The sequence below is a fragment of the Antennarius striatus genome, chromosome 1 (assembly GCF_040054535.1).
Source record: "Antennarius striatus isolate MH-2024 chromosome 1, ASM4005453v1, whole genome shotgun sequence".
Classification (NCBI taxonomy): domain Eukaryota; kingdom Metazoa; phylum Chordata; class Actinopteri; order Lophiiformes; family Antennariidae; genus Antennarius; species Antennarius striatus.
In genome coordinates this window covers 30,354,850-30,374,603 of record NC_090776.1, presented here as the reverse complement: position 1 = coordinate 30,374,603, position 19,754 = coordinate 30,354,850, and the positions used below count along the sequence as shown (strand labels likewise).

At 42.0% G+C, this 19,754-nt stretch overlaps 1 protein-coding gene across 3 annotated transcripts in view; it reads right to left on the bottom strand.

Annotated features, from left to right (window-relative positions):
* esrrga (estrogen-related receptor gamma a) overlaps positions 1 to 19,754 on the bottom strand; it is a 64,267-nt gene that overhangs the window by 26,395 nt on the left and 18,118 nt on the right. For all 3 annotated transcript variants that reach the window (XM_068314397.1, XM_068314406.1, XM_068314415.1), the window contains exons 3-5: positions 15,793 to 16,217; positions 10,644 to 10,760; positions 2,262 to 2,372 (exon numbers count right to left, since the gene is read on the bottom strand). In XM_068314397.1, coding sequence (XP_068170498.1) covers positions 2,262 to 2,372; positions 10,644 to 10,760; positions 15,793 to 16,217 — 653 coding nt within the window. The remainder of the gene's footprint in view (positions 1 to 2,261; positions 2,373 to 10,643; positions 10,761 to 15,792; positions 16,218 to 19,754) is intronic.

Below are 19,754 nucleotides of genomic sequence, written 5' to 3'. Positions count from 1 at the left end.
TGTTCCTGTGTAATGTATTCATGTATTTATGTGTATATGCCATTGTATAGACACACAAATAGTGCTATGGACATCCAAAAATGTAGTAAAAACTTCACAAAAAACAGTCAGTTACAGTTTTATGTCATTTGTATATTATAAGACAAAAAACAAGATTAAATAAACAGACTCTTGCCTATAATGTGGGTTTTTTTGTACGTGTGGTCCATGTAATATAACTAGATTACAGTAATTTAAAGGCCCAAATTCACTGTCTATGATTGAGGATATTAAACAAGTTGTGCTTAAGAAGGAGCTTCACTGATATATAGAGAGGGGAAAGATACCAAAAGCCAAATAGCTCAGCTGGTAACAGTGACATGTGGTGATGAGATCTCTATGGCCCATTAGTAACAGACTGATACCCTGCTTCCAAATTAATCCACTGACTAATCAAGCATGGGAATAATAACAGAGGATAGACTAACTGGAGGAGTGAGGGAGAGCGCAAATGAGAGAGAGACGGACAGAGAAAGAGAGAAATAAGAAGAAAAAAAAAAGACAGGTAGGAATAGAGCGGTGGACAGATTGTAAAGGACTGACAAGAAGGTTCCAAAGAGTGACAGCTAGATAGAGATAAACTGCTAGAGGGAGTGAAACAGAGTTGGGGGATGAGTTGTGTATTGATCTTACACTCTCCACCCCCAACTCTGTCACACACACACACACACACACACACACACACGCACTTGTACATATAAATATATTTTTTCCATCCCCTTCCTTACAGCTCCAGCTCCAAGGGTCGTTTGAGCCAAACCAATCTCAGTCACACTGCAGTATCTGTGGGTAAATCTTATTTAATGTTTCCCTAATTAGAATCAATGGAAGCCCATTTCCAAACCCTGGGCTATTGTTCTGTTCTCACACAATCAATGGGGATGCTGAAGCTAGGGATTGGGCTACAGATAGCACAGATGTGTGTTTCTGAGAGGGACAGAAACATTTTTTTTGTGTACAGTGCGCTCTCGCCCATTCGCAGATCAAAGCTTGCGACTTCACTTCATTGGGGACTTTTGTTGGGCAGTCACGTGACACCCTATTGGCTGACAGCATCTGGAAGTGCGCTCGCTTCCGTGAGTCTCCAATTCCGTGAGACACAAAAGTGATTTTTGCCTCAGACTGGGAGTAGATTTGTGTTGACACGCATTTAAAGACACGTGAGCTCGACATTAATTACTTGTTAACGACTGATGGCAGGATCAGTGGGACATAAAGAGTTAAATATGACTTTACCAGTTTAATGACGGTTGATGTATTGCCGCAATGAGGACATTTATTTAGCTGGAACACACACATGCTGTGTGTGTGTGCAAACACATTCTTTATAAATACACAAACAATGTACACACATTCACATTATCCAATCATTTCAATGATTAGTAGTGCAGAAATCCCAGTAAGCTGCCGTGCAGCCATTCAGCATATTGGTCTAAAGCAGAATATGCTCCAGCTTTAAGCAAAATGGGCTTTGGGGACCAAGCTGCTAAACACTTCTCAATCTGCACCGTGTGTGTGTATGTGTGTGTTATGTGCACCAGCAGACGGTTAGCTAAAGAGCTAACTCTAGTTTGATGTGGTTGCCAGATTGGATTTAATCCGGATTAGGGTTCTGGTTTACCCCCTCCCTCCCCTCATCTCTCTCGCTGAGAAACCTACTCACTGGTGTTCAGTCTCGCCCCCTCTCCGTCTCCACCTGTCTCTTTGTCGCTCTCAATCACTCTCCCCCTTGTTAATTTTTCAATCATCAGGCTTTGGCAGTGGCTTTATTCTTTAAAAAAATGCAGCCAATTCAGCCAAAGCCAGATGACTACCTTTACAGGACAGTGAAATATTACACGCATAAAATGTTATGAGCCCAAACTGGTAGCAGTTGAGACGAGGAGATAAACTTGGTCAGGAGCAGATGTGTTTCTTGTTACCGTGTGTTTATTTATGTGTGTGTGTGTGTGTGTGTGTGTGTGTGTGTGTGTGTGTGTGTGTGTGTGTTTAAATGTTTTACTGTCCAACTGTTCTCATTAGAATGTAAACTGATGAAAAGGAAGTTCCTTTTACCTCTGGTCTCCTGACTCCTGCAACAGTCCCTACGACTACAATATGCAGGCATTCATGCAGGATGTGTGTGTGTGTGTGTGTGTGTGTGTGTGTGTGTGTGTGTGTGTGTGTGTGTGTGTGTGTGTGTGTGTGTGTGTGTGTGTGTGTGTGTGTGTGTGTGTTCTTACATGGCTTCTTCGGGGGCAGAGCCAACTGTGGGTTCAGGTACGGACTATTGTCTGCATCTATCCGGCGTTTGTACTTCTGTCTCCCACCGCGAACCCTGTCCAGACGAACACCTGCAAAAAATGAGAAAAGAAACTTTTCAATTAACTGAAGACGCTGATCAGTATTGATCAGTAATTGATGAGAGAGAAGACACATGAAATCTGCTAGAACCTGTATAAGTACATCATGAACGAAATGCAAAGAATGGAAATGAAGGGAAAGGTGGAGGAGACGAGAACGTGTCGATGAGGAGGGGGATTTCATGCAAGATCTGTATTGTAATGTGTGTCTCTGCAGCGGAAGCATATGTGTGTGTTTTTGTGCATACAGACACATTATTGTTCTTGTAACACTCACAACTCCTTATTTATTTTTACTGCCTCCAACATGTACCTCTGTTAGTTAATGCTAGTGATAACTTTGTTGCTTAGGATGTAAAATCCCAATGATTCCATCAGTGCTCTCTCTGAGAGGGACACCAGACAACCTAATGGGCTTCGTAGCCCTTCAGGCTAACAGGTAACACGAGACCCTCACATGTGTAATCTCAATGATACTCTGTCGGGTGTGATGCACCTTTAATTTCAGATCTTGGAGCGTCCATTGCCGGGTTGGACAGAAAGACATCTGTGTTCCTCTGAGGCGAGATTAACACCAGGGTCTCTGTCTGTCTCTCTCTGTCTCTCTTTGTCTCTCTCTGTCTCTCTTTGTCTCTCTCTGTCTCTCTTTGTCTCTCTCTGTCTGTCTCTCTCATTAATTAATTGACACAAAGAAGTCCTAATTTAATTTGGCCTATCTCTCAGGGGATTGATGTTACCGTGGTTACCACTAATAGATGGACATGGAAGACATAGTTGTCGTGTGCCTGGGAGGTGGAGAGGAAGGATCAGGGGGGACCGCTTGAAAATTAACACAGGGTAATTTTTGTTTGTGGAGGGGTGTCAAAATGTCTTTCTTGCAGGTCCAGAATGTGTCTTCGTTTCTTCCTGCTTCGGTACTCATATTCTTTCTAGAGCAGTGACAGTGGTGATAGTGGGGGTAAAGATTCAGCTTCCCACTTTGTCTCATAACAGAACATGTTCCCTTAACCCACAGCCCGTTGTCTTGTGGTTCATTTCTACGGTTGGTCTGGAGTGGACAGAGAAACAGAGCGAGGAGAAAGTCTGAAGAGTTTGAAGAGATGAACGATGGCAGAAGGAAGCCTGAGACGTGTGGCATGGGTCCATACTAAAAAACATGCAGCATCCAAATGTCAGCCGGCCAGTCATCTAAAGAATGTTCTCAGACAGCTTCATCTGAGCACTGGGGGCACTTGACCTGATGAAAGGTGCCTGATTTCCAAAGTAAAACCTCCAGGTCCATAGATACTGACAGCACAAATGACTGCAAGCGTATTTGCCATAAATTTGCACGCAAATGTATAAAATATATATATATATATATATATATATATATATATATATATATATATATATATATATATATATATATATATATATATATATATATATATATATATATATATGCACTCTCCCTAACACTGCACACACACTCTCACATCGTCACACACAAAATATTTTATTGAGACTCAATTTTTGTCTTCCCCAATTCTCTATATGGTAAAGACCCAGTGCTGTTGAGCTGACTTTATAAAAAGCCCTTTCTAACTACCCCATCCATTTTCCACCAAATTAACTCTCTCTTAGCACTGATTAATGATCAAATCTAAACGAATCAAATTAAAAATTGAAAATTATATTTCCAAAGCCCACAAAAAAGAGACAGGAGAAGGCAAGAAGGGAGAGCAAGAGTGCTTTACCTCTCCTTAACAAATGAGCCTTCAAATCACAGAGAATAGGATGGAGAGGAGAGAAGGGAAGGAACAAAGAGAGGAGAGGAGAGGGATAGGGTCAGGGGAGACTAAATGTCAAGATCTGAAAAAATAAAAAATGTTGGGAAAAAAGCAAGATCAGAAAAGAATAATTGAACAGGCAATGGGTAAGAAATGGAATAAAAAATTGAGAGGAAAAATTACAATTTAGTTATAATCGTACCATACCATATCCAGTATAAGTTATAGATTATGATAAAATTGAGTTTAGAAAAAAAAAAAGAAAAGAAAAACTGTGAATATGGGGAAACGGAAGAAAAGAGAATTTTCACAAAAAAACAGTGTAAAGTCTGAAATTTTTGCAGTATAACAGCTGTAAACAGAAAATAAAAAAAATGGACACAACGAGTAAGAAAAGAAGGATAAAATCAAAAAAAACGGAAAAAACAAAAACAAAATTCCATTACAGAAATGACAGAAATGAGTGGTGGTTGTACACCTTAATTATGTGATTTAATTATAACGTAAAATAAAAATAGACTTCTACTCAAATGCACCATCATGTGTGAAACTGTGTTTGATGTGATGTAATTAATTACACTGATTTGACTCTTTTTAAGCTCGTCCAGTCACACAATGCTTTCTTTAATATTTGTATCCATTTTAACACCTTTATGTGTTTATATATACCATCTCACACACACACTGACACACACACACACACACACACACACACACACACACACACACACACACACACACACATACACACACACACACTGACAGTGATGAAGGTGAATCATTCCTGTCGTGGGAATATTACTGCCTGTCAATAGCACGATCTGGACTGATCACATCAGCATAGATTTTATACCACACTGGTGTCACTCTGTGTCAGCGTGCGTGTGTGTGTGTGTGTGTGTGTGTGTGTGTGTGTGTGTGTGTGTGTGTGTGTGTGTGTGTGTGTGTGTGTGTGTGTGTGTGTGTGTGAATGTGTGTGCTTGAACAATTGAAAGATTGCAAATGAAATGCCTTTGACGTGTGCGTTTGAAGAGCGAAGGGGCAACCACGGGAGAGAACGGCAGAAGAGAGAGGAAAAGAGACGAGAGGCACGCAAAATGGATTGATTTAAGACAGTCAATGAAATGAGAAGAGAATGAGAGAATAAAAAGGGGTGAGGATGGGTGTGAGTGATAGAGAGCGGGTGAGCAGTGGGGAGACAAATAAAATAATTGATTTCCGTTGATCACAGTGATGAAGAAGAAGGATGACGAGAAAGTGCAAAAGGTAGTGACAAGGAAACAGTGGCAGGAGGAGGGAAGAGGAGTTTATGGTGATTGAAGTTGTAACAGGGTTATGTTTCTGTGTGTGTGTGTGTGTGTGTGTCTGTGTGTGTGTGTGTGTGTGTGTGAGCATGTTTTAAACTGCAATGTTGATGTAACAACACAAGTTTTCCTTTGTGGGTTTCAGAACAGGTGGATGAATCAGTGGAAGGAGTGATGCGATAGAGTTAGTTCCAGGCGGGGTTTTGTTCTTCTGCATGCGCGGGTTGGATATTTATATTCATTCAAATAAATACTTGGTGGTTTTAGGTCAGTAAAAAAAAAAAAAAAGTCTTCTCTGATTTACAAAAGCAACATTTGAGAGGTCAGAAGAAAAGAGAGAGGAGAACAGCAGAGGAGGGTGGAAGTGTGTCTTGTGTCATGCAGTGACGTTTGTTTCGAGCGGATCAGACGAGCGGCGCCCGAGGCAGCGGCAGGTGGCTGTCACTGACGTGTGAATATGTGCACGTGTGTTTGTGTGGATGTGGCCTTGTGTGTGACGCCACAACAGCGTTGACTCTTCCACATTTATGGCTTGTTTTTTGAAGACTACACTGACTTTGGCCCATGTATAGAACAATATTCAGTCAATGTTGTTATTTTTCTGTTCCCTCCACATTCCATGTCCTCCAAAGTGTACATGAAAGCGAGCAGACCACTTAGCAGGTCTCTCACAATACTTCCATTATCGCGCCTTTCAAGCTGGAATGCGATCGGATGCCACACACACACACACACGCAAAATTATCTCACACACACTCAGTCAGGACAGACAGTACAGGGCCAGATTTAGCTACAAGTTTCCCATGGGGGAACACCAGATGCCCCCAGTTGTCTGGCACTCCTCTCCTCTTGTCCGTCCCTCTATCACTCACTCGCTCATTCTCCACTTTCATTCCCGCCTCCCTTTGTTGTTGCATTGTTCTCTAATATCTCACAAACTGTGTGATCCCTGTCACTTGGTCCTTTCTCTTATTACTTCTTTAATCATCAAGACATGCCTTCTTTCTGAGAGGACACTGTGTCTACCTTCTGAGTAGGACACGTATTTGTCCCCACGTGAACATTTCACCAGCCCTTAACTGAGGTGCTGTTGAAAGTGTGTTGACTGACTGCACCACCACCTGGTACTCCAGCTGCAAGCTGGCTGACGCAAAAGCCTTGCAGTGGGTAGTTAGGGGTGCAGAGAGGATTATTGGGGTCTCTCTGGCCCCTGTTCAGGAAATCTTCCTGATCCGATGCCTGCGCAATGCGCTGAGCATCATCATGGAGTCCTCATGCTTCCTCCAACAACCCCTTTGACCTACAACCATCAGGAAACTTGAATGACAAGGCTGTTGTGTCCCTCTGATTGGCTAATCACAATCTGAATCTATTGCTTTATCTGTGCTGGTGCATGTTTGTAAATGTCTGCATGGTAAAATGCCAATAAAGTTTTTCATGTGAAGACATTTTGGCCAGCTTACTAGATTGTGGCATATATAACCGCATGTGCACGGCGGAATGAGACAGGATAGCAGCAGTGTTGAGTGATGATGCACCCTACCAGCTGTATATACACACCCAACACATGAGAACCAACACTCACACAGACTGGGGCCTTCCACCCGATCGCACTCATTAGGTCTTAGAGGCCACGGGGAGCTCGGCCAAAGTTGGCACGAGCTGTTGGTGAATATGTGTGTGTGTGTGTGTGCGTGTGTGTGTGTGTGTGTGTCTGAGGCAGCGTGCCAAGGTTTATATTTGCAGTCTGTGGAGTCGTCTCTCTAGCAGACTACCATCTGAATCCAGCTGGCGGTGGACAGCAACACAGAGATGGCGGCTTTAGTTGCAGATTCGACGCATTCTGTCATTCTGTTTAACAGTGATTTATCAGACGTGGCCTCATCAAAGCTGTCATGTTGTGAGGGCACAGATCTGTCATCATGACCATATGTACTATATACATGCGTGCTCAATGATGCTGGTTCCTAGACTGTCTGCCAAAGCCTTTCATGTTCAAATGTCTGTTTGTGACAATTCTACGGCGACTACTGCTGAATTCGGGTGCATCGTATCCGTTTGGCCCTGCCAGTTGTGCAGAAAATGAAGTGTTATTGCATTTGTTCTCTTTTAACAGGCAAAATTAAAGAAATTGAATTAAAAATGCATTTTCATGTTCACATGTCTGTCTGTGGCAATTCTACTGCAATTACTGCTGAATTCGGGTGCATCGTATCCGTTTGGCCCTGCCAGTTGTGCAGAAAATGAAGTTTTATTGCATTTGTTCTTTTTAAAATAGGCAAAAATTAAAGAAATTGACTTAAAATTCATTTTCTTAGATTGTCATTCTTTAAAAAAATGTTCTCAATTGTCTCCTTTTGTATTATTTTCCTGAAAATCTTTCGCCCCTTCTCTCGCCTCTCTAGACAGATTTAAACCCCCAACCTTGTGACCTTTCACTCTTCAGCTGACGCATCATTATGACCTCATTAAAAATGGACAGACAGCCATTGCCAGAGGGGAAGCTCTCATAATATAGCCAGGCCTTTTAATTGCCTCGCTCTAGAAATTAGCTACTACATATTGGAGGGTGTTCATTCAATCCCCCAGTTTACCCCCCTCCTCTCCTCTTTATTTTCCTTTCCTCCAGGTGACATGTCCAATACTCCACACAGAAAAGGCTGTGTGCTTTTTTATGTGTGTGTTTGTGGACAATCTCACACAATCAAGTGTGTTTTTTGAGGAGAACATACAAAGAATAAGCTCTCCACTGAGGTGGTTTACTGACCCTCTGGCCTCTTGTTCCACCCTCTCGTTCCGTCACACACATGCACTTCCTTGCTGCCTCACTTGCTCTTCATCTCACCCTCTCCGTTTCCCAGGGCGACAAAGCTAATTTGAGGCAGATCTTGCCCTGAGGGGTAAGCTACAGCATGTACATACAAACACACACACACACACACACACACACACACACACACACACACACACACACACACACACACACACACAAACACACACACGCACACACTACTTTATGTCCTCCAACCTGACCCACTCCCACTCTACCCTGACCACTTTGTCTTCACCTCTCTCCCGTGAGCTAGCCTCTGACAACCATAGTTAGGTCTGATGCTAACTGATCTAGCCACTTGCCGTTATTATCTATGCAATTTTGCTGCAATGATGCTTCAACCCAGAAGGGTGGCATGAAAAGTGTTTGGCAATCTTTCTAAATTTCAGGCATATAAGCATCATAGGCTCACACTAGTAATATTTTCAATCAAACATATGCATGCCTTAAAATTTAATTTAAAAATAAAAATGCCTTTTTGAGGTCACTTGCAAGATATTGTACTACTATTTAAAAATCTGCATATTTTTATCACAGTCACATTGTATGCAGACAAAAATGTATGTCTGCAGCGAGATTCTTATACTTTGAACTTCAGGTCCTGATGTGATACACTTCACGAGACCATCAGACATGACTGCTTTATAATGGGGTGAGAATGGGGGTCTTCATTTAGTCTTTGTTTTCAGGAGACTGTGGACATAATCTTTCTACCTAGTTCTTAAATAATTGCAGGGAATGTTTTTTAAAAAACCCCCCGAAACTTCTTATTCTTAAAATGAGCACAACCTCATATATATCACATTCACAGAAGGGGTAGTTATACACATACATACGTGTGTGTGTGTGTGTGTGTGTGTGTGTGTGTGTGTGTGTGTGTGTGTAATATAATAGTATATAACATACTCAAAACTGCCATGTCTGAATTCCCAATATTTCATCTGGATTTCTTTTTATGTCAATTTTTTAAGTTGAAAGTATTGAATTCTCTTTACTGTAATTGTAATAAATTTAAAATATAGATGTGTTCTCTTGTAGAATCTGTCAGGTCGTGCTGCTCTGTTGTAGTTTTGTGGGTAAACATCATGAATCACCAGGCTGTTGGAGAAGTTGTCAACCCTTACATTTCTTTATCAACTTGTTACAGCTGTGGTGCCGATGGGAACCAGACAACAGTGAGTGAAGAGGAGAAGCAGCTGAAACAGTGCAATAACAGTGAGTGGGAGAAGTGGAGGGAGCGACAAAGACGGGAATGGATGGAGGGAGGGTTGGAATGCATTGGCCGAGCCACGCTCTCTGACCACTGTAACGAAGGGGGTGTCGGCCAGGTCTCCCATCAATTACAACCTTGACCCTCCTCTTCTCTCCTTTCTCTCACTCTCACACACTTTCTGCTTCATCCAACCATCCTCCCCCTGTCTCTCATCCTCCCCTGGCCCCACGTCCTCGCTCCTGTAAATCAATCTCTTCTCTCTTCCTCACTCCCTTCCCTAAGCTTCGTCCCAACTCCACTCCGCCACTACGCCTCTCTGTTTCTCTCTCACTCTCTCTCTCCCTCTCGGACTTCCTCCCTCGCCACTCCTCTCCCTCCTTTCATCGTTGATGCTGCAGTGGGAGTAGAAAGGTCAGAGGTGAGCTGACGTGAGGGAGAGGAAGAGGTAGAGGCAGTGAAGGAGTGTGAAAATGAGAGAGTGAGTGTATTTAATCAAAGTGCTGTGGGGGCAGATGGTATCTCTTGTTGTTCCTCTGAACAATTGCTGAGTGTGACTTTTGCAATTATCCTGTTATTTCGTATTGTAAGCATCGTGTCTGTGGAAGCGAACAATGAACACATCCTACATCAGTGTTACGTGATGGGGAACTAAGAGCACGATGGTCAGCGGAAAGAAGAGAAACAACTCCAGATTAAAAAAAAACAACAGAAAAGATGCATATGGAACTGAGAATGTAAATGTGGAAAATATTACAATTTACATCACATTACCAAGTGTTAACAATTTATTAGATGTGTACATGTAGCATTGTTTAACATCAAATCAATCATTGTGATCAACTGCTGCTGGAATTGAGTGTTTACCATAAGCTAATGACATCATGTTAAATAACCAGATGGTCCATATCTATGATATTTGCTGTTGGATTCCGTCTGTGTTCTTTGGGGGCTGACATTTTTGATCGCTTTTATGTTTTTAATGTGTCCAGTTTTGTATCAGTGTGATGTGTTTATCTCTTGGGTTGTTTGGACCACTATATGTCTCAGTTACCCATATCAATCAAATGTAATAGTTTATTTTTTAATGCCACATGTATCACAGTTAACAGAGAAAGATAAGGAAGAGACCTTTTCCCTTACCCTCCCTCAGCATGCCCACAGTCAGACACTTCATGAAGCGGCAGGCCTGGCACGACTTGCGTCTTCTCTTGGTGATTTCACACTCGTTGGTGGCTGGACAGCTGTACTCAATGTTTCCTGTAAGATGTAGACATTTTCAAGGACAGATAAAGAGGTGCAATTTTAGAGAGACACGTCAATAGACAGGCAGAGAGGTAACACATTTGACAACTGTACTGTTACATAAAAACATGGGAATTCATTGAAATCAAACATGTATGTATGTGAACACCTGTATTTGTCAGAAATGTAAACTTGTCATAAGTTAGCTGAAGTCCAACCACAGTTCAGAGACAGAGTAGAGGGTAAGATTATGAGCTGATGTAAGTCTCTTAACTTCACAGACTTTGCCAAGAATAAAAAAACAACCACCAGGAAAACATCACTTTCATGTGAATTAGTGAATTTGAATGATTTTGGTTATTTAAACACTTAATTAAAGGTAGTTTAGCTCATACCCAATCTATTTATTTCACTCCTCACTCGTTTCCTAAACCTTGTCTATACTTTTCCCTATATTTACTGTATGTCTAAATAAAATGTTTCTGCATCCATCTTCTTTGTTCTTTAGTTTTGTTTTCCCATTTGCAGCTTCAGCCTCCCCTGGTTCTTCTCATTTCCTCCACTTTGTGATTTGATTCCAGTTATTTCTACAGCAAAACACACAGTTATGGATTTGCTAGCAGACTTTTGACTGCCACAGGCTTGTTCACATCGGTTTATCTTTCAGGAAGTTTTGTGAATTGTGTTAAGATGTGAGATTCTTTGTTCTGTCCTTTCTTGTCAGCTACAATGCCTCAACAAACTGATGCTTCTCCCACAAGAACAGTTTACAGCATTTGCTATTGACTGACTGTGGAAAGGATGTTTTCTCATTAGTGGGCTGATTAAGGGAGCTGGTTATCTAATGGGTAACAAGGTGCTCATTAACCGGCCTTCTTAGTTAAAGTAAAGGGTGAACATGCTAAATGCAAGGAGAACACTTAGCCTAATGGATGCCACTAATGGGACTAGTTAGGTTACACACAACCTTTACATACCGATGATACAGGTGGAGCCAATTGATTCAGCAATTAAGACGGACACGTCCCAAGAAAAAAGGCTAAAAGTGCCAATGACACAGAACCTATGTGGGTTAATGGATGGTCAGTGAAAGGTCTTGTTCATGCAGAGTAGGTAAGCGTTGCTAAATGGATAACTTCAGTAAAGAGCCACTTATAGCGCCAGGAGCACAAAGGCTAAATGTGTTAAATCCTCACTGACGGAAATATAAACCAATGCTAACAACTATGCAGGATGGGCATCACGGTGGTTAAAGTTAAACCATTACAAAAATAATAATTCTTTCTAAACGTGGTGGGTTGGGTTGGAATTTGTATAAATGTCCTTTACTTTTCTTTTTTAAGTTATGGACTAAACTATATGAAAGGCTGATATGAAAACATGGCAAAGGTCTATGTACTGAAATGTTACTGATGCATGTTCAGACAGTTCACCCTGCTCTAGGGTAGTAACATAGGCTGGGAATTGGAAAAGACGTTTTTATGTCTGTTTTTTGCTTGTTTTCATATGACCTCTTGTGGACCTGGGTGAACTTAGAGCGAGGAGATTATGGGATGCTTCTATGTACAGTGTGTGAGTTTGTATGGCTGTGTGTTGGTATGATGGGGGCTGGAATCTCCTATGGTTTGTGTGTGGATGTCTACCGACTGCATGACAATTGATCAACATTGTACCGGTTGGGTAACAACATTGTCCTGCTATCTTGGTATCTATCTTGGCATTAGATAGTTTATATGTTTTAAACTGTTCCAATTATATTTAGGAATGTAGAATTGGGTTGTCTTTCAGACAGTCTGAACAAAACAAGGTTGCTCCGTCTGATTGGCCCACCCACCACGATGATGATCACATCACCACCCAGATTCCCTTGCTCTACATCACTTTCACCTCACTCATCTTCCTCTGCATTGTTTCTCATCCACCTTTCTTCATTCTCCATGCGGTCTTTCTCTGTTTCATTGGCATAGCCTTCCCTCTCCATGCACATTGCCTCCCCCCACCCCCTCCTTTAAACCTCTCCTCAATAAGGGAGTGATAGATGCAGGTTGTCAGGTGTTGCTGGACTGATGCCACAGAAACAGCAGCTGCCAGAGTCACTTCCTCCATGCTACGACACACACACACACACACACACACACACACACACACACACACACACACACACACACACACACACACACACACACACACACACACAATTTACCTGTCCACTTCATGCTTCTTTCTTACCTTGTTTCAACTCGTATGTTATCCAAACCTCTCCTCTCCTCTCCTCCCTGACCAGCTGGATGTGTTTTTTTGGTGATTACCTGTGGTTTTATTGGCTAATGGGTTGAAACATACCAATATGTCTGCCACTGCCCATCTGAGGCTGGACTTGCTTTCCAGCCAAGACATACACCCACAAATACACAATGTGCATAAACACTGGCACAGGTGGACAGATATCCGCTTTCATTCATTTACACTGATGAACACAAGACCATGAGCCACACACACACACACACACACACACACACACACACACACACACACACACACACACACACACACACACACACACACACACACACACACACACACACACGTCCACATTATCTGTGGATGGGTTTGGCTCATGTGGCAGCCAAAGATAATGTCATGACCCATTTGTTTCAGTGTCTCTAAGACCGTTCCGTCTGTGTCCGAGCAAACATTAACAGTAGCAAATGTAGCCCATTCATTGTTACGGAAAAACAATCATAAATGACCTTGCATTGACAGATTTACTATATTTAACCATGATGCTAAATATTCACTAGGATTTACATCCCTTCAGCTCCACTTTGTGTCTTTTTACTGAAAGACCTCTGGTGACAGTCTTGTAAGTACTTGCATCAATGTCTTGACCCATAACCTCTAACTCTGGCCTCTCTGACATGCGACACGCAAACTAACAACGACGGAAGGATTATAAAGAGAGACAATGATGGAATGAGTAAGAGAAAGCGGGATGGCACATTGATTTCTATCTCTTCAAGGTCACACTCTAGAGAGGCTACCCTGTCAACATGTTAACTTAGCCATACATTTACAGAGCTTCTGTATTTAATCTGTAACCACATCCTCACCTTTATATCCTTTAACACATTGTCAAAATGAATGAGACTTGTGGAATTGGTCAACTAGACCCTAGAGTAATGACAGAGGTATTAAGGGTTAAACCCCTTACAGTGTGATTACAGTTATGTATGTTACTGTCTATTCATGTGTGTTGCATCCATGTGTGGATGGGCTGCCATTCATTTGTGTGTGGCTCTTCCTTTATCTCTTCATGTGTGTGTTCCAATCTCTTTGTTGGGATTGCACTGTGTCCTGATCTCCTCCTGTAATAAACACATACAGGTCATCTCTGTATAGTGGTGACCATGTAAGACTTCCACCCCACCACATCTCCCTGGCTTTCTCTCTCTGGGGCTTTACTCGGAAAGCTGCTTATCATGGGAAAAAGAAAGCAGCATCAGATACCTGGATGGATGGAAAGGTAGATAGATGAATCCTGTCTGATATGACTGACTGACTGTCTCCATGGATGGATGACGGGTCGGCTGATTGGTAGTTTGATTCTTGCATTGGCATGCTGAATAATAAGAAGGCTGTCCTGTTGGGGCCTATCATTTATTAATTACTTGAACAAATTATCAAAACTTATTACTCAAACAAAAAGTCAAGGTCAAAGAAACAGTGGCTCTAACAGCACAAAGTGTTCTCTCATCCCCACGGCTAAAAGCACTTCACAGACACTATGCTTAATGTTTTATCAAATGTGATATTGTGTTTTATATTTTCATTGTTGAATCCAATGAACCCTAAGTCAACTCTATCTGTCCACAGAGCTAAATGACATTTGCTTTTTATTTGCCATTAGTTTGCACGTACAGGGCGTCTTCGTTCCTCGCAGTTAATGCGTTCCAGGAACCACACGCAATTTATGAATTCCATAGATTTTCTACTCATGGTTCATGAAATTGTTGAAATCAGCTTTATAACTAATTGGTTATCTGTAAGACTGACCTGTACTGTGTGTACAAAGGTGAATAACAAGGTAATAAGAGATGAGAGATTGTGCATGAAGTGAATATCCAAAGACTTGGGTTGGATAGCCTAAATACCTGTGTACTTCCTGGGTGACTCCTAGCCCTAACAAGAGACAACCAAAGGATTACTGACCCTATTTCCTGGTACTCTTCTCATCATGTGGATTACTGCTCTATCCCTTCTCTCCTCTACCCCCTAGCCTGAACTCCTGACCCACAGAGGCAACCTCTGAACTTCCTCTGACACTACCTTATCTCCTAGACAACAGGCTTACCTTAACACTCTTTGCGTGAAACATAAGCAGCTAGATCTGTAAATGCAAACACTACCTGGAATCACTTTTTGCTGTTGATGGAGAAGACGTCGGGGTTGACTGTGGAAGAGGAGTGTGTCTAGGAATTGGTGTACAAGTATATGCCGGAGCTTGATTGGGTAAGGGTAAGAAACGGCGAAGGACAGAGGACGAATAGACCCACTGGGTGTCCTGGTGGCTCACTTAGCAGACCAAGGAGGATATATGTACCAAAATAAAATAAAAGTACAGGCTAAGCATTGGCCTCGGGCTTTTATCAAATGTCCTTGATTTAGTTAGGGCTCAGGTGTGCATATGTGACAGTGCAGTTACAGTATTACAGCTTATTGGAGGGCATATTTAAAGAAAAATCATGGTGTATGATTTACTGTATATACAATGTGTGCAATGTCTACCTTTATAAAGTGTGTATTCAGTTAAATATGGACAAGACTTCTGACGTCTGACGTTTTATCACCACAGCCAGCCAGTGTGTGTGTGTGTGTGTGTGTGTGTGTGTGTGTGTGTGGGTGTGGGTGTGTGTGTGTGTTGTTATTACTACTATTATTAGTACTGTTGTTGTTATTGTCAGATCTGATACAGCAAAAAAAGGAGACATGGTCAGACATGTAAAAACCTACAGAGATGATTAGATAAAAAGTCAAAATGGAAGCCAACCTTGGATGGTGCGTTTGAAGAAGGCCTTGCAAGCTTCACAGGATGCCACTCCATAGTGGTACCCAGAGGCAATGTCCCCACACACCAGACACAGCCTTTTGGGCATCGAATTCAACATGTACTCGCATTTAATCTGTGAATCTTCCCCAATAGTTGATGAACAGTCCTCATAGCGCTTTGATCCGGGACCGCCAGTGGGACCCAGGGGCCCTGTGTTCGAGCCGTAAAGGCTTGGGGAGTCTAAGCCATTAGGGTGGCCGTTCATCGTGGACGAATAGGAGCCTGAGGCGTCGCTGGAGCCACCAGGGGAGTGATGGTTTAGACTGTCAGTCAAGGAGGCAGGACTAGACGGTTCAGTCTTTATGTAAGAGGTTGGACAGTTGGACTCAAGATGTCGCTCCTTACTGGACATTCTGCAGAGAAGCCTAAGAGCGTGACATGGGGACAGAAAGAAGAAGAGGTTGGAAGAATTACGTGAAAAAGTCATGTGCAAAATGTAAGAAAAGGGTACACATTAATCCAGAAGAATAGAGCGAGGACAGGGGTAGAAGAAAGAAGAAATTAAAGGACATGATTAAAAAATAAGTGGAAAGCAACACGGAAGGAAAGAAATTCCTTCCTGAAAGTGCAGAGATAAAAATAATTTGGTCTGATGGATCCTACTTTATGTCACTTTCTATGGTGGTGTTCTAGAATTTCACACTTGTTTTTTTTTCTACCACTTCTTTTTATTTCTTATCTTTTCATGAGAAAAATGAAAGGAATTGTGAACAGCAACAGGAAAAAGATTCAAAGTACAGAAAATACACACAGTGTGATTTACTGAAAGAACAGTGAGGGTAAAACAGGGGGGCAGAGAAACATATACTGAGGGAGAGAGTCACACAAACACATACGTGGAGGAGACGGTCATCAGTCACCCCCCAGTCAATAGCAGCTTGTTCTACATGAAGGTAATCAGTAAGCAGCCTCTCTGCTGCTCAGTCATCCCAAAGACAGCTGCACACACACACACACACACACACACACACACACACACACACACACACACACACACACACACACACACACACACACACACACGATCAAGTCCAAACTGAGCGATACGTAAGAGGAAGTTTGTGGAAGCCTTCCAGAGAGACGGATTACTGTATTCCTTCTCCTCGTCTCCTGCGTGTCTCTGCTGTCACTTCCTCCCTGTGTTTGCCGTCTCTTCATTTCTTCCTCTATTTTCTCCAACATTTCCTCCTTCCTTTCCCTCAGGAGGCCGACTGGCGTCTTATTAATGGCAGTTGTAATTAACAGCTATCTTCTCTCTGTCCTATCTCTCCATCCCTCCTTTGTCTACCTTAGTATCTATCTGCCTGTCTCCCTATCACTTCCCATTCAATGCAATCTCTCCCTAACTCAATCTCTTTGCACTCCCTCTTTCTTTATGCATTACCACTCTATTTCTCTAACCCCGTCCTCCTCCCTTCTCTGCCGTTTCATTGTTAAAGGCAGAAAGCACAAAAGGGGTTTTTAATTAAGGCAGGATGCTGCTAAACGAGGGGCTTCTGAAGTCCAGTCGGCCTGTAAAAAATCCCTGTTCTACAGGGACCCATAAAACGCAGAAAGCGCCTTGACGGAGAATAGAGAGCCGGGGAGGGAAGAGTGGGGAGGGGATTAGGGATGGATACAGATGGGAAAACAGGTAGGCAGGCAGACAGCGAGCCATAGAAGCAGAGTGAGAAAGATGAGTTGGCTGCAATGATAAATAGCTAAATGACGGACAAAGCTGTTCTTTAAGTCAAACCTATACAGATACGTAGAAAAAGAGGACTTTTTGGCAGTCTATTTCACTCATGAAGCGACGTGTAATACACGACACCCCATCATGCACCTCCTCCTCCCTTCATGAAGGTCCTTTCTAAATCAGTGACTCTATTAATTGTGGGTTTGTGGTATTCACCAATGCCTATAGAGCTATGCTCAGGTATGCCTTTAGTTGGCAGTGAGGGGAACACAAATTGAGATTGAGATGAGGAGGAGAGATTCTGGGGGGGTGGGGGTGAAGGAGAGACGGAAACACATAGAGGACGCTGACATAAGCGAGGAGGAAATCAATGGGAATGTGAGAACAAGTGACGGGATGATGAGAGGTCAGACACAGGGCTGTCTATGTTCTAGCAGAGCGACAGAAAACACTGAGGAGGGAAAGAGAGTGGACCCATTTAAGTAGTTGATGTGATAGTGATGATTTAATCTCTCCTTTTTCACTCTTTACCCTCTTTTGTGCCCTCTTCCTTCCGTCAATCCCTCTGAGTACCATTAAGTGAATAAGTTTAAGTGGCAAAAGATCTAAAGGTGTTTCTTTTTCTCCATTTCTTTCTCACACTCACATGCCTCTCCCTCCGTTCTCAATGCCCAGGCTCTCTTTTTCCCCCCATTGTCTTTTTTTGCCCTCTCATATATTTTCTATTCTCTCTCTCTCTCTCTCCTTAGAAATGAAAAATAATGGCAGTCGAAGGGGGAGGAATAAAAAGAATAAAAAAGAAGACATGCGTGCAGAGAGGAGGAGAGAGGAAAGAAGATTAAGAAATCACAGCCAGTGTGCTGTGCTGAATGAAAGGTTGAATGCATTTATGTATGTATGTTATCAGTATAATTATGGCACTATGTAACGATGGCTCAGTGCTGAAAGAGCAGTCTTATTGTGCGTGTCCGCTCTTCAGACGAGTGTGGAGAGAGAGAATGTGAAAGGCTGGGTTTAATATTTTCTTAACAATTCTCTTCGTTTCTGATGTCACATAAAGACTGATGTGAGCAGAGGTTTACAAAACGATGACAGCAGAACACAAAGAGGAACTGTAATCAGATTTTGGTTTTAGCACCTGTGCTTAGCTCATGTGTGAAGAAGTGGAGCTAAACATATGTGTTTTATGATTTTTATCCAGTGCATATTCTGTCTCATATAAAAGATCATAAAGACCGCGTCATAAAGAAGGTAATTATTAGGTTAGATGTTTTTAACTGACAAATACATGGGTAGAATTTATTTCCATTTCAAATACATCAAACAAAAGGAAGGATAAATGGTGGACACTCATTCAAAATAAGTCTCATGTCCAATGTTAATGATAAAAGTATTTAAATCATGTTTAAATTTTAGAGTCTTTTGAAAAAACTGACATGACATGCAGTGTTTGTGACATCAGCTGAATACCACAGCGATTCACTAACAGCCAGAATAAAGGGACAAAAGTGGCTGTTTAGTTCCTGCAGACATCAAATATTCAGGAGGCCTATTTACTTGTCCCTCACAGAGAAAGAAACACACACACACACACACCACAAAGATTACCACCCTCCCGTGTCTCCATTTCCCACTCGATCCCTGTCAGTTTGTTTTTGTTACTGTTTTTATTTTTTTTTTCATTTCATTTCTTTCTACTTTTTGCAGCCATAGTGACTCATCAAACAGACATAAATATGTGGGTCCATGGAGAGAGGGCTACAGAAAGAATTGTACTGTATCTTTAAAAAAATAAGGAAAAGAAAAGAGGAGGAAAAGAAGTCCTTTTGTGGTTGTCTTGAAGGAAGGAGGGTCGCTCTGATAAGACAAGCTGTCATCAGGGCAGTGGGCTGATGCAGCACCTTGACAACTGGCAGGGACAAACATGCAATCATTGTATTAGAACAACTGCTCGCTCAGTGTCTCTCTGCTCTTTATAGTGCGCTCTTCTACTCTGTGGTTTTGTGAGTTTTTGCACTCTTATTATATACAATCTTGTAAAACTACCTCTCTAGGTGGCCATAAACACAAACTGATTCTCAAACAACTCCAAACTGGTTTCCTAAAGAGGAGAGGAGGGTAATCGATCTACTGCTACCACCTTAGAGGTTGATAGCTTTCACTTTATTATTATTTACAGTATTATCATATCATTTATGATCATATCACACTATGACTTTATTACTAT